This window comes from Suillus discolor (assembly GCF_016758755.1).
Source record: "Suillus discolor strain FC423 chromosome Unknown F5147scaffold_129, whole genome shotgun sequence".
Classification (NCBI taxonomy): Eukaryota; Fungi; Basidiomycota; class Agaricomycetes; order Boletales; family Suillaceae; genus Suillus; species Suillus discolor.
The window spans coordinates 1-12,770 of record NW_024541376.1 but is presented as its reverse complement, the minus strand read 5'-3'; the positions used below and the strand labels follow the sequence as shown (position 1 = coordinate 12,770).

The window sequence follows — 12,770 nt, the reverse complement described above, 5'->3', positions numbered from 1 at the left end:
ATAGAGTCAGGCCGGATCAGGTCCAGGCTGTGTATGGCCTGGCCTGGCCGACACCTCAGATATTGATAATAGAGTCGGCCGGATCAAGTCCAGGCTGTGTATGGCCTGGCCGGCCGACACCTCAGGCAGTGATAATAGAGTCGGCCGGATCAGGTCCAGGCTGTGTACAGGAAGGCAGGCCGACATCTCAGACGTGGACAATAGAGTCGGCCGGATCAGAACTAGGTCATGTATGGCCTGGCCGGCCGACACCTCAGACAGTGATAATAGAGTCGGCTGTATCAGGTCCAAGCTGTGTACAGGAAGGCAGGCCGACACCTCAGACGTGGACAAGAGAGTTGGCCGGATCAGAACTAGGTCATGTATGGCCTGGCCGGCCGACACCTCAGACAGTGATAATAGAGTCGGCCAGATCAGGTCCAGGCTGTGTACAGGAAGGCCGGCCGACCCCTTAGACATTGACAATAGAGTCGGCCGGATCATGACCAGGTCGTGTATGGCCAGGCCGGCCGACACCTCAGACAGTGATAATAGAGTCGGCCGGATCACGTCCAGGCTTTATACAGGAAGGCAGGCTAATACCTTAGGTATATATTGAACATAGACTTCTGCATATCTAATTGATGGGATTTTTGATAGACACAAACCTAGTATTATCAAGAAAGATGTTGGTTTTAGTACTATCCCTTTAGAGCTAGTTCATTCAAATTGCAATATCTGCAAGTATAAATGGGCCAGCTCTACAGTATGATGTAGGCAGGGTTCCTGACCATCATAACAATCATATTTTGGCTAGATAAGTCTTTGATATTATAATAGCCAAGACTGTTAAGTGACTACAATCAACTTGTCTTTGAATGAATTTTCAGCATCCAATGCAAATCTTCCCCACAAGAGCACCTGTCGATGTGCATAAGCTTGATGACCAGGCTTTGTAGCTTGTTGGTATCTTTGGTCCCATTCTCCCATCCTGTATTTAAACCAACTCACTGTCCAACCCATTTCGTGTTGGACCAATCTCAACTCTTCCTCCCACCTTTGCCATCTAGCCTTAGCTTTCAACCAATTTACCCTGTAGACTAATACAGGTCACTTGCAGAACATAGACATATTAGATATGACTTACATTCATCCATCCACACATCTTCCTTCAAATCATGACCGTTGTTGACTCTCCAAAACCAAGCCAGTCTGTCTGATCCCTGCCCATATCTGTTCTCTTCAGTCACTTCCTTGTCAACACTGAGCTGGTGTAGCTGAATGTCTTGATAGATCGTCGTCAGAGTATCTTCATCAGCCCCTAGTCTCTGAATTGAACTCCTAGCCCTTTGATACCTTCGGACACACTTCTCTATCTTGATACGGCATTGAAGAGCCTCCTGCTTTGACCTGGTTCCTGTCCATGTGGAATCTGCACTTCGGAAATGCTGACGGTAAATTATTGCTTTATGACCGAGAGCTTGTCGCAACTTTTCCAAGCAATCATTTGCTTGACCCTTTCGTAACTCCAGTTCTTCAGCTTGCAGAGTGTGCAAGCCCAGGGCTAAAGCCTCATTTCGAGGCACTGAAGATGGCATCCAAATGGCCATGACTTCTGCAGGAACTGCCTCATCCATCTCTTCCAACACATCTTCAATATCTGCAGCCTCCCATACTTCCTCCACCGCATCTGAAGGTGCAAAATCTAATGTCATCCACATGCTCAGTACCTGCATGGACTTCAATGCCCTCTGTCATAGCATCAGCAATTTCATGAAATTTAGAAATCCGAGCAGCCAGTTTTTGTCGTTTCTCTTGAAGTGCAGCCCTTTGAACAGCAGAAGCATCTTTGGGAAGCTGCCGAATAGCTACCCTCAGTGCATCCCTAGATATGAATTAGAAATACGTTATCACCATCAATATATGATGAAACAACATACTGCGAATCCTCTATATTGATGCCATCAATGAGCCAAGAAATTGATCCCAACTTTCCTGTATCAGCACGTTCTGATTCTGTTAATTTTAGCCGCATTTCTGCCATTGTTGGTGCTTCCAATCACCCAATCAGAATGTACGACACATGGACCTGAATAGAAGCTTCGAAGTGCTCACCTTTATCTATTTTTAGCTGGTAGATGTCAAGATGTTCTCCACGCTCATCCTTTGCCTTCTCCTCATCTTTTTCCCATGCCCTCACTTTGATGACATCCAAAGATCCGGTAAGCTCTTCAAACGGCAGCCTAGTGTCTTCAATGCCCTTGTTGGCCCGTTTGTACTTTCTCAAGAGCGTCTTAACTGCATCACTGTGAAACTGTGATGTCATTCATTCCAAATATAGGCACTTACCTATTCTGACAAGTTTTCTCCAATTTGAGTTACGCATGTGATCATCAAGAATTTCTTGACGGTGAGCTTGGCTCATAGAACGTGCTGTGGGAGATATCTTGTTAAAGGGAGCCCAAAGTGTCTCCAGAATTTCCCCATCAACTTGTCCAGCTCCTTGAATGAAGTTTAAGCTGTATCTAGCAAAACAGGCAAGTTTATGAGCGCTCAAGTGAAATTTCCCCACCGCAGCTACAATCTTGGTGTTGTCTGGGAGTGCCAAGCCAGGGCAGTTGGCAACACGTTGACCAAAGTTAAGGTTCCACTGACACCCCACATCATAGATGATCAGGGAGTTGTCAATGTTGCCAGCAGCGTGCTTTATGGCATTACAAATGGAATAATCTATATTCATGTGGCTGGAAGTGATTTTGTCAGCATGTCAAGCACAATGCTTGTCTTAGCCTAGATTGAGTAAATGAAAGAAAACTTGCCGTTCACCCTTCTGAAAGTCCACTATGCAGTGAGGAACAAAACAACCATGCCGAGCACAAGCAGTGGCACCAACCCCTGTAGCCCTGAGGTTGCTTCTGTTTGTGTTTGCTGCATTGACTGCCCGATGGTTGCTACACAAGGATCGCTTTCCACAGGTTTAGCCACCACTGACAATACAACACAATTTGAGTCACCTCTTTACTCTCTATAGCCGAAGTCAAGTGTGCTTGGTATTCTCTGTCTGTTACCATATAACCTAAACCATCTGACAGGAAGACGTCAAGCTCAGGCTGTCGCATGTTCATATGCTGAGCAGTAAAATTTCCATCTACCACCAATCTTTTCATAACAAGCCACCTGCAATCAAAAGTCAGCATCCGCATATAAGTCAGCTAGTTATATGAGTGATAGCTGAGTCCTGGCCGGTACCTCTGGTACACAGCTCAGAGCCAGTGCCAGCCGACCATTTGTGTAGACTGGCCGGTACCTCTGGTACACAGCTCAGAGTCGGTGCCGGCCGACTATTTGTGTATACTGGCCAGGACACATATTATCGGCCAGGACCACTGCTGTGCTACGCACTGCTGGTACTGGCCGGAGTCTAGCAGGCAGGGATTTTGGAATTGACTTGCCTTTCATACTGTTGCTCCCAAACAAGAGGCATATTGATTCCGGGCTGTGGACATGAAGGGCAAAATAGGGCAAGATCTCCTGCACTAGGGGGCGCTTCCTTGTCATGGCCAAATCCAAACCATTTACGGTTCTTCAAGTCCCGCCAGAGTCGAGATACTCTCATGAGTTCTCGATAGCGATCCTACAGATGGGGTTTTGCATTCAGTATGAGCTAGAATTATGGTATTATCAGTTCCACTCACTGGGACAGTGTCCGGGAAAGCATTATTTGTCAGCCGTCTGATTTTCTCAAAGAAGCTCATTGCTGAAGTCTTGCATTCCAAGGCATCAATGAGAAAATGATCCAGTACCTCGAAGGTGAAAGCAGTCCTAGGGCGTGTGGTACTGGCAGGAAATAGTCCTGCTTGGAGCAGCTGCAGGTGATGTTCATGATGTGATCCTGGACATTGACACCATGACACATTGTGTGTGAACACCCCAGAAGAATGTACAATAATCACAGGAGCATCTTGATCAACGTGACTTTGTGCAACTCCATAGAAAGGGCAAGACTTTCCACCGTGGCCCATGTACCATATAAATCCTTGGTCAGCAAGAGTGTCGTCCTCGAAGCACTTGCCGTTCCACAATTGGATTTTGTGGAAAGGCAATGACTGATGTGATTTGAGGAGGCAAGGCTGACACCAGCTGTGGTCGCCAGTGCAAGTTGTGCAATGGAAGGCAGCATCTTCACATTGGCAAGTCTCACAGATCCCTGTGGCAAATTTCTCTGAGTCCAAGATGACATCTAGATATGTGTCTCGGTGGGTGAGATACTCTGCTATGAAGTCATTTTGTGTCTATGTCATTTATGAGAAACAATTACTAGTAAGCCACGGCCTGTTAGATATACCTTTGTTTTTCTCCCTTGCTCAGGAGCCTCTCCGTCAATAGCAAAGTCACCAAACATTTCTTGGTTTAAATCATCTTCTGGGATGTCTGGTGATTCTGCATCTACTGCTCTGGCTCGTTTCCTTGGGCTGGTGGTATGCTCTGGCAAAGTTTCATACAGCGCATCAGCACAAGACTCAACCCAAGAGGGCTTTCCCTTTCTGTCTCTTGTAGGTTGGTGAGTAACATAATCAACATCCAAATCCTTTTTTTGTGATAACTTTCCTCTATCTTGGAAAGAATAAGAAATAGCCTTGAGACGCTGGCGTTTTTTTGAGGACATAGTGCTTAGACCGAGGAAAGATTCTGCCGTATGAGAAGTCAACCAATTTAATATCACAAGCTTTGTCTAATCTGGACATCTACTATTGGGAAATTACTCCCCTTCTCATTCTCTTATTTGATCTCTGAATGGCTTTTAGACCCCCCTTCTTACCTGCCCCCACTCTATTCAGAAAATCCCTGCTGGTCCGGATACTTTGGTCTCGGTACACCAAGCCTATCGTGTACTTTATCCTTGACAAAGTGGGCAATTACAATTCTCTCCCCATCGCCCCACTTCGGCACCCCATGCTCCAGCACCTTTCCTAAAATGTAAACCATAGTGCCAGGGGGATATGCTAGCTCGGCACCCAGATCTGGCAGAGCTAGTATGGCATGGTGAGCTTTGCCAAGGCTCACCAAAAGGTCATAAAATGAAGGCGACGCTCCAGGGTCTCGATGACTTGGGGTCTCTCGATTGACGATAACTTCCAATCCAGAAAACTCTGAGGGCCAGACAATGGGATCCGAAGTACGAACCATATCCTTCATATTAGCAACTGATTCCACGCCGGCCTGATATTGATCTGGCGCAATAACACTGGTGATAGCGGACCACAAATGTTCAGCTACCGTTATTTCGGACAACCACTCTCGGACCGCAGGTAAAGAAAGAGTGCCTGATTGGTACAAGTCATCCTGAAGCCGCTAGCCCATTTAAGTTAGTTCCGTATCACAGCAAGTATATTAATATGAAGTTACCTCATGACGTTGCATGAATCCTCCGGGGCATAAGGTCACCCTTCCTACTCCAAACTCTCCCCCACCTGAAGGCATGACAAATCCTTGAGAACGCCAAGGCTGCTTTGCCTTCTGAGTTGGCTTGGGCAAAGACTGATCTAAGGCAGGTCTCAGCAATTTGATGGACTGGTTGACACGATCCTAATTATAACTGATTAAAAGAACTTAAACTGTATTAATCAGACTCGTACCATTCTATCAGGCACCATGATTTCTGGCAAATACCAAGCGAGAATCCTTCCGTGCCTGTCAACAAATGTTGCCGGCTCTGATATTAAACCGAATGAAGGACAGTGGAAATATTTTGCTAGCTTATGTCTCTGGCTGTCAGCATGCGATGGGTGGGATGCCTTGGCACTATCTGCAAACCGATCTACATCTAAATCTGCCCGCACTATGGCAACAAAATGAATGACAGACCCCCCAACCATCAAATCAACACTCACGGGGATTAACTACAGCATGGGCTATCACGACCGCAGCTCTGGTAAGTTCAATCTCCGTAATGACATTTGCCGTGACATCGCTACCAGTACTGGACAGTAAGTCCTGCCACTTGGCCCACAATCTGGTCCTAAAATTCCAGCTGTTCAGTTTTGCCAGACAGTGACATGAGACTCCCTTACCTGGCTCTTTAAAGCAAATTGTCATTGATTTTGTCACCTATCAGCAACTCATACGGCGATGAATCATGGAGTAGGTCATCTACATGCCCACGGAGGATCTTGGACAGAATTGTTACAGCAGGATCTGCCATTTTTCAGTGGTTGAAGTTTGGAAAAACAGACATTAAACGACGGAATGATAAATTTTTCAACCACAGACGATCTAGACTATAAATGGTTTTTAATTTAAGTCGCGATGTGGATCAAAAGACTTTGAAAGATCCAAATTGGGATAGCTTCTAAATTTGGGTGAAATTCAACGCCTACACTGTGAGGCTGTCGGACAGAATACACCAAGATCCCCCATTTCTTGGTGGTTGGAGTATTGAGAACAGAATTGAAATAGCAGAATGGGAAAATTTCTAACCAGGTGGTGTAGACTATATATGGTTTTTAAGGTTTTTGATTTACAACGTGCGATGCGGAGCAAAAGTGGAAGATCCAGATCAGGATAACTTCTAAACTGGACGGGGCCATACTATATGATTTGCGGCAACATACCATCCAAGCAGAGGCCTGTATTATGAAAGAAACAGATGAGAAACAGCAGTCTCAACTTAAGTTACATCTTGTCTTTTAAATTCAAGCTTTATGCTGACGGCAAGTAATAAACCAGTATGCTGCTCTGATTGTCTTCTAACTGAATATCAAATCTTCAGCTTCGGCTGGATTCAGTTAGAAGACAATCAGAGTAAGGCATGTCCTTCTCCTCAGCTCAGGTGAAATACCTGAGATACATCCCTTACTCTGATTGTCTTCTAACTGAATCCAGCCGCAGCTGAAGATTTGATATTCAGTTAGAAGACAATCAGAGTAAGGGGTGAGGCGCAATTGCTACTTGCCAAAAGCCTCATCCCTTGCTCCGATTGCCTTCTAACTGAATCCAGCCTACATGCAGCTGGTATCTCAGGTATTTCACCTGAGTTGAGGAGAAGAGCAATCGTGTCTCACCCCTTACTCCGATTGTCTGAATACCAAATCTTCAGCTGCGGCTGGATTCAGTTAAAAGAAAGACAATCAGAGTCAGGGATGAGACGCAATTGCTCTTCTCCTCAGCTCAAGTGAAATACCTGAGATACCAGCTGCATGTAGGCTGGATTCAGTTAGAAGGCAATCAGAGAAAGGGATGAGGCTTTTGGCAAGTAGCAATTGCGCCTCACCCCTTACTCTGATTGTCTTCTAACTGAATATCAAATCTTCAGCTGCGGCTGGATTCAGTTAGAAGACAATCAGAGTAAGGGATGTATCTCAGGTATTTCACCTAAGCTGAAAAGAAGAGCAATTGCGCCTCACCCCTTACTCTGATTGTCTTCTAACTGAATATCAAATCTTCAGCTGAGACTGGATTCAGTTAGAAGACAATCAGAGTAACGGATGAGGCTTTGGCAAGGCCCATAGCATGTATCTCAGGTATTTCACTTGAGTTGAGGAGAAGAGCAATTGCATCTCACCTCTTACTCTGATTGTCTGCTAACTGAATCCAGCTGCAGCTGCATCTATTCTGTCATGTTCAAGACTAAAGGCGAGCGCACTGAGGGTACTCTCAAGCTCACCCCTATTTCAACAATATGCCGCGGTGAAAATTGGTGGACATTCTAAGTTACTGCATTCGGGGGTCACGTGACTTTTTCGCACGAACAAGGAACCTGGCATCACGATTTCGTTGCAAATTAAAAAAACTAAGTTATATTTGGCATCATTGAATTGAAGAAAAAATAACAGAGCGCAAAAATCAATACAAGGCTGCCGCAGAGGGGCCCTCTCTGCGACAGTCTAGTACTGTCATAATACAGTAATAAAAAGTATGATAAAAAAAGGAATAGCTAACTATATAACATAATCTGCGAATGACGCAATCAGTATTTGCAAAGAGAATATCAAACAGGTTACCTTTGAGTATCGGAGCAAGCCAAAAGAAACATATCTGTAAGCTGCGGTCATTGTTTTGAGAAGAGAGAGCGATGGGAAGTACCTTATGGTGGAGCAGGTGTCATCCTTCCGGAGAAAATACAATACAAGAATGATGGGAGGAGGCGCACCAATGTGGACACTTAAACCTCCCAAGCGCAATGATGGTTGAAGGAGGGGCGCACCAATGTGGACACTAAATCCTCCCCAAGCCAAGCCCCCAGTACTCAATGGTAAACAAAGGGAGGAGAAGTGCGCCAATGTGCACATAGATCTCCTCCCCAAGCCAAGCCCCCAGTACTCAATGGTAAACAAAGGGAGGAGAAGTGCGCCAATGCGCACATAGATCTCCTCCCCAAGCCAACCCCCAGTACTCAATGGTAAACAAAGGGAGGAGAAGTGCGCCAATGCGCACATAGATCTCCTCCCCAAGCCAAGCCCCCAGTACTCAATGATAAAAGAAGGGAGAAGTGTGCCAATGCACACATAGATCTCCCCAGTATATATAGATTGACTAGAAAGAAGGCGTTTAGTGAAGAGATTGTTGAAAAAAAAGACAGACCTTATATGTGGAGGCGCCCCAATAGCCTCCCCAGTGAATGGAAATTGACTAGAAAGAAGGCGTTTAGTGAAGAGACAGTTTAAAAAAAAGGATAGACCTTATATGTGGAGGCGCCCCAATAGCCTCCCCAGTGAATATAAATTGACTAGAAAGAAGGTGTTTAGTGAAGAGACGGTTGAACAAAAACAGACCTTGGATCTGCAGGCGCACCAATAGCCTCCTCAGTGAATAGAAATTGGCTAGAAAGAAGGCATTCAGTGAAGAGATGGTTGAAAAGAGGCATACCTTAGGTATCCTTTCACCGGATGAACCAAAGAAGATCAACCTATGCACCCAAATTAGAAATAGAATTGGAATTAAGAGACACATACCGCGTGGTAGAGAATGAGCGCTCAGTGAGTTGTGAGCCACTTACACAGCTGCAGTCTGTGTAGGTGGCTAACAAGGTGAGCGGATGGAAGAGATGTGGTTTGAAATTGAACCATGTGAAATTGTTGTGCCTGGCTATATGTTACAACATATTTGATGTTGTTTGTCGTGGAAAATGCCGGCGTGACACGATCACATGACTGGTTGGTTTGAAAATTCGCAAAGTCCTTTGCACTGCATTGTTTGGCATGGAAAATGCCGGCGCAACCATGGACACAATCACATGACTGGTTGATTTGAAAATTCTCAAAGTCCTTTGCGCTGCAGTTGTCTTTATGCCACCTAGAAAGAAGAACACAGCAAAGAAGTCCTGTGGCGGTTCTGCCAAGAAACTTTTGGCACCTGTCGGCTCTCCTCCGGTGCCCGCTGCGTCACACGCCGAATCGTCCACGTCATCCTTGGAGCCGGAAGACACTAGGACAACTGAAGATCACAGTATAGTAAGTTTTTTTGCCTACTTCAAGTGTTTCATTGACTGACTGCGGGTCAGTGGTGTTTGATTTGTCGCGATGGCGCGGAAGGTGACGTTGTACTTTTTGAATGCAACGCGTGCCCCCGCGTCATGTGCAGCAAATGCATTGAGGTGCCCAAGGCCCATATCGATGACGTCCGACATACGGATGTAATATTTTTATGTCTTTCTTGTCACTCGTTGCGGACGATCAAGGAGCCCACGCCATATTTTGTGAGTCTTTCTTTATTATTCAAATTTTAAATTGATTGACTGTTCAGGGCTTCTATCATAACATTTTGCCAGAGCAAGGAGGAACGCCTGTACTCCCAGGCTTCCTGCAGCTCAAGGGCAAGTACGAGCTGGCGTCTAGCTCCATCTTGGCAGCCACACCCCTTGCCGTCGTCCATTTTATCCTTGGTGGCAAGGACAGAATCCCGACACCCGTTCCACTCCTCTCCCATTACCTCGACAAGTTCTACCCCAGTGGCGGGTTTCTGTACATCGAGATCTTGTTCGACGTTGCTTCATATCAGCAGATCGACAACTACACCCGCGACCAGGTCCGAACGGTTTCTGAGCTCACCAGTCACCTTGGTTCCACCGGTCGCATCTTTGCGTTTCTCTCCAACCATTCGGAAGAAGACAGTGGGTGGCTCTTTGCAGGGAAAGAGGGTCAAGGTGAGGGAGAGTATGTTGCGATGGAAGTTCAGCATGTAAGTCTAAAATTTTGGACGTTTTAACGTTATGAATTAATGTATCCTAGGTTCTCTCTACAGTGTTAAAGCCCTATGCTAGGATCCTCAAGTCCTCCCACATCGTCTTCCTGGTCTGCGGCTCTGTGGTGGCGCACGAGACACCCTACACTCAGCTCAAGGAGGCCATTCTTCAATTCGACTTCGTGGGCACAATCATCTTTCCCGCACCTCGCTTTCAACCTCTTGTCGCCATGAATTTTTTGGTCGCCATGATGGAACTTGTCGCGATTGAGCAACTCAGCATCCGCAGCGTGTTTCCCACTATGCGGCTCTACCAAGAGCTGGGCCGAGAGGGTCGCTGTGACGGTTGCTGATAAGAGTCGCGACGAGGACGCCCCAGACCGTGTCTCTGTTTGCCGGTACATCTACACATGCAAGTACACCAACTGTGGTAGCATGCAAAAGTTGCCTCCCTACAAGTTGTCCGTCACCAAGCCTCCTGGGTCAATTGTCAACAGCGCAAAGACCAAGAACTGCGCTTGGTTCCAGTCGCCTTCTACTCATTTTGTACTTCAGTCTTCAGCTGTGTCTACCCAAGGCAAGCGCATGAATGAGGGGGTGCCTACTGGGACTGCCAAGAAGGTGCGCAGGTGATTTGGGTATTTACTTGACAGTGTATGTACATAATTTGAATTGAGTTATCACTTTGTCACACGGTTGATTTGGTAACGACGCGTCTTGGTTTGCATGCACGTGATCGCGTCTCCTTCAAAATTTCAACTTTTCGGCCTGGTCTAAGGTTACGCGACGCATACCCACCCTTGCCGAAAGCTCCTGACTTATACAACGTGTCATCAATGGCTGAATGGTATGCTTCTTGGGAGGGAGTACTGACTCTCCACAAAGATCAGTTTGTAAATGGGAAGAATTCCTGTCACAATTTGCTGAGACAGATCCGCAATGAAATTGTCGCAATTCATCACACAAGAGAGGATCCTGAGGATTTACCAAAGGGATTGAAAAAGGTACTGTTCATTCTGAGTATACAATGGTGCTGACATACTTGATATATAGGCTATCCGGAGGTACTACCTCCAGTTCTTAACGGACGCTGATGATCGGCGTGATGAGCAACAGATCTTGGGAGATGACTCAGAGCTGGAGGAAGAACTTGGCATGTCCCCTGAGGACAGAGAGTTGGCGGCTCGTCCTAAGGACGCAGGGTTCTACAAGAAGGAGCTTAAGCTTGGGACGTCGCACAGAAACTCTTTAAGCAGGAGATGGACGACTACGATAAGGAGCAGCAACAGAAGAAAGGCGTACAACATTCTATTAAGTATAGGACTGGACATGCGAGGGAATGGTTCAACAGCATGACCTCTGCACATCGGAAGGAGGTTGAGGAGGCGAGGGACAAGTGGAATAGGGATGGCGCCCCAGCAGAATCACAGGCGATGTAAATTGTCATTTTTTGTTCAATTTCTACTCTAACTATATTGGCAGGTATCGAAAGAAAAACCTCAAAAAAGTTCTCGATGATTTTACAGAACAGATTCGTCGTACTATGGGTTGCCGACTCGTGATGTTGGTCAGTCACAAGAAAAATGCCGATCAGACTTTAAGTGTCAAGATGTGAGTATTTATACACTCTCCTCAGTGTAAACTAACAATGTTATTGTTATTCAGTCATGAGTCTCAGCCTGTCAATCAGAAGAAATCGTTTAGCCAGAGTTCTCGAGGAAGCAAAGAATGGACGTCTGAAGGTTTTGAAAAATATGCCGAGTGGTCAAAGCTGAATTCTGTGAGTTTTGTATTTTTTTTGGATCGGTTCAGACTGCTCAATGACCGTATCAGACCCCACCAATGATGATGATGACTCCTCCGATGAAGAAACGAATGATGGAAAGGATGCAATGCCCGAAGTCATCCTGGATAACCACGGTTACGCAAAGCTCCCTTCTCGTAAGGAAGTGAGCCTCAAGGGGCAACAAGAACTGGTTCGGCAAATTTTTCATGCATCTTACAGCGAGTTGTTGATTACTTCGTCTTTGTCGATTTTAACTTGACTCACCTTCCGTTTTTCAGAAGTTTCACTGGTAGCATGAAGCCAGTACCTTGGCTCTCAATCACCGGTGAGCCTTTGCTGTACCTGGATCCAGACTCCATCCCCAATGGTTTTACCGTGCAAGACCCATCTCATTTGAGAGTGAAGGAAATCAACAAACTTTGGGGCCATTGGGAAGCCCGGAAGGCTTCGAAGCAGAGACTCGTTATTTTGTCGGAGCTGCAAGTGCCCACATGAACAAGTCCCTGCTCGAAAATGCTGTTTATGTAGGCGAGAAGAAATCAAAAAAGAAGTACGTAGAAGTCACGATGAAGAAGGAGCCTCAGCTGCCCCTACACCGTGAAACGTACAAGACGGCTGGCCAAGGACAGCTCCGAGGACAGCTCTGATGATAATCTAGCTCCATCAGCAGGCCTCGTCGCTCGACCGTCAGTTGCTCAAGAAGGCATACGCACACCAGCTACTGTACCAATGAAAGATCGAATGTCATTCTTACGATCCCTCAGCAGCAACAGAGAGTATCTGCTTTTCATTTCGAGTATTGGTGGCTTGAAAAAGGTACGCTTGT

At 46.1% G+C, this 12,770-nt stretch overlaps 3 protein-coding genes across 3 annotated transcripts; 1 reads left to right on the top strand and 2 right to left on the bottom strand.

Annotated features, from left to right (window-relative positions):
- Positions 1 to 828: 828 nt before the first annotated feature.
- F5147DRAFT_781216 (uncharacterized protein) lies at positions 829 to 4,645 on the bottom strand (the record flags this gene model as incomplete). Its single annotated transcript, XM_041442596.1, has 9 exons — positions 829 to 1,079; positions 1,127 to 1,669; positions 1,710 to 1,864; positions 1,920 to 2,031; positions 2,095 to 2,277; positions 2,329 to 2,723; positions 3,441 to 3,613; positions 3,675 to 4,271; positions 4,325 to 4,645. The coding sequence occupies 9 exons, from the start codon at positions 4,643 to 4,645 to the stop codon at positions 829 to 831; spliced, it is 2,730 nt and encodes a 909-aa protein (XP_041285293.1).
- A 3,107-nt stretch (positions 4,646 to 7,752) lies between these two features.
- On the bottom strand, positions 7,753 to 8,030 carry F5147DRAFT_727530 (uncharacterized protein; the record flags this gene model as incomplete). Its single annotated transcript, XM_041439269.1, has 2 exons — positions 7,753 to 7,912; positions 7,980 to 8,030. 2 exons carry the CDS (start codon positions 8,028 to 8,030, stop codon positions 7,769 to 7,771), a joined length of 195 nt encoding a protein of 64 aa, XP_041285292.1. The 3' UTR covers positions 7,753 to 7,768.
- A 1,233-nt stretch (positions 8,031 to 9,263) lies between these two features.
- F5147DRAFT_781214 (uncharacterized protein) lies at positions 9,264 to 12,439 on the top strand (the record flags this gene model as incomplete). The annotated part of the gene is made up of 12 exons (XM_041442595.1): positions 9,264 to 9,428; positions 9,479 to 9,673; positions 9,721 to 10,155; positions 10,206 to 10,418; positions 10,477 to 10,779; positions 11,091 to 11,162; positions 11,212 to 11,456; positions 11,510 to 11,593; positions 11,641 to 11,769; positions 11,824 to 11,942; positions 11,992 to 12,107; positions 12,164 to 12,439. 12 exons carry the CDS (start codon positions 9,264 to 9,266, stop codon positions 12,437 to 12,439), a joined length of 2,352 nt encoding a protein of 783 aa, XP_041285291.1.
- Positions 12,440 to 12,770: the final 331 nt, after the last annotated feature.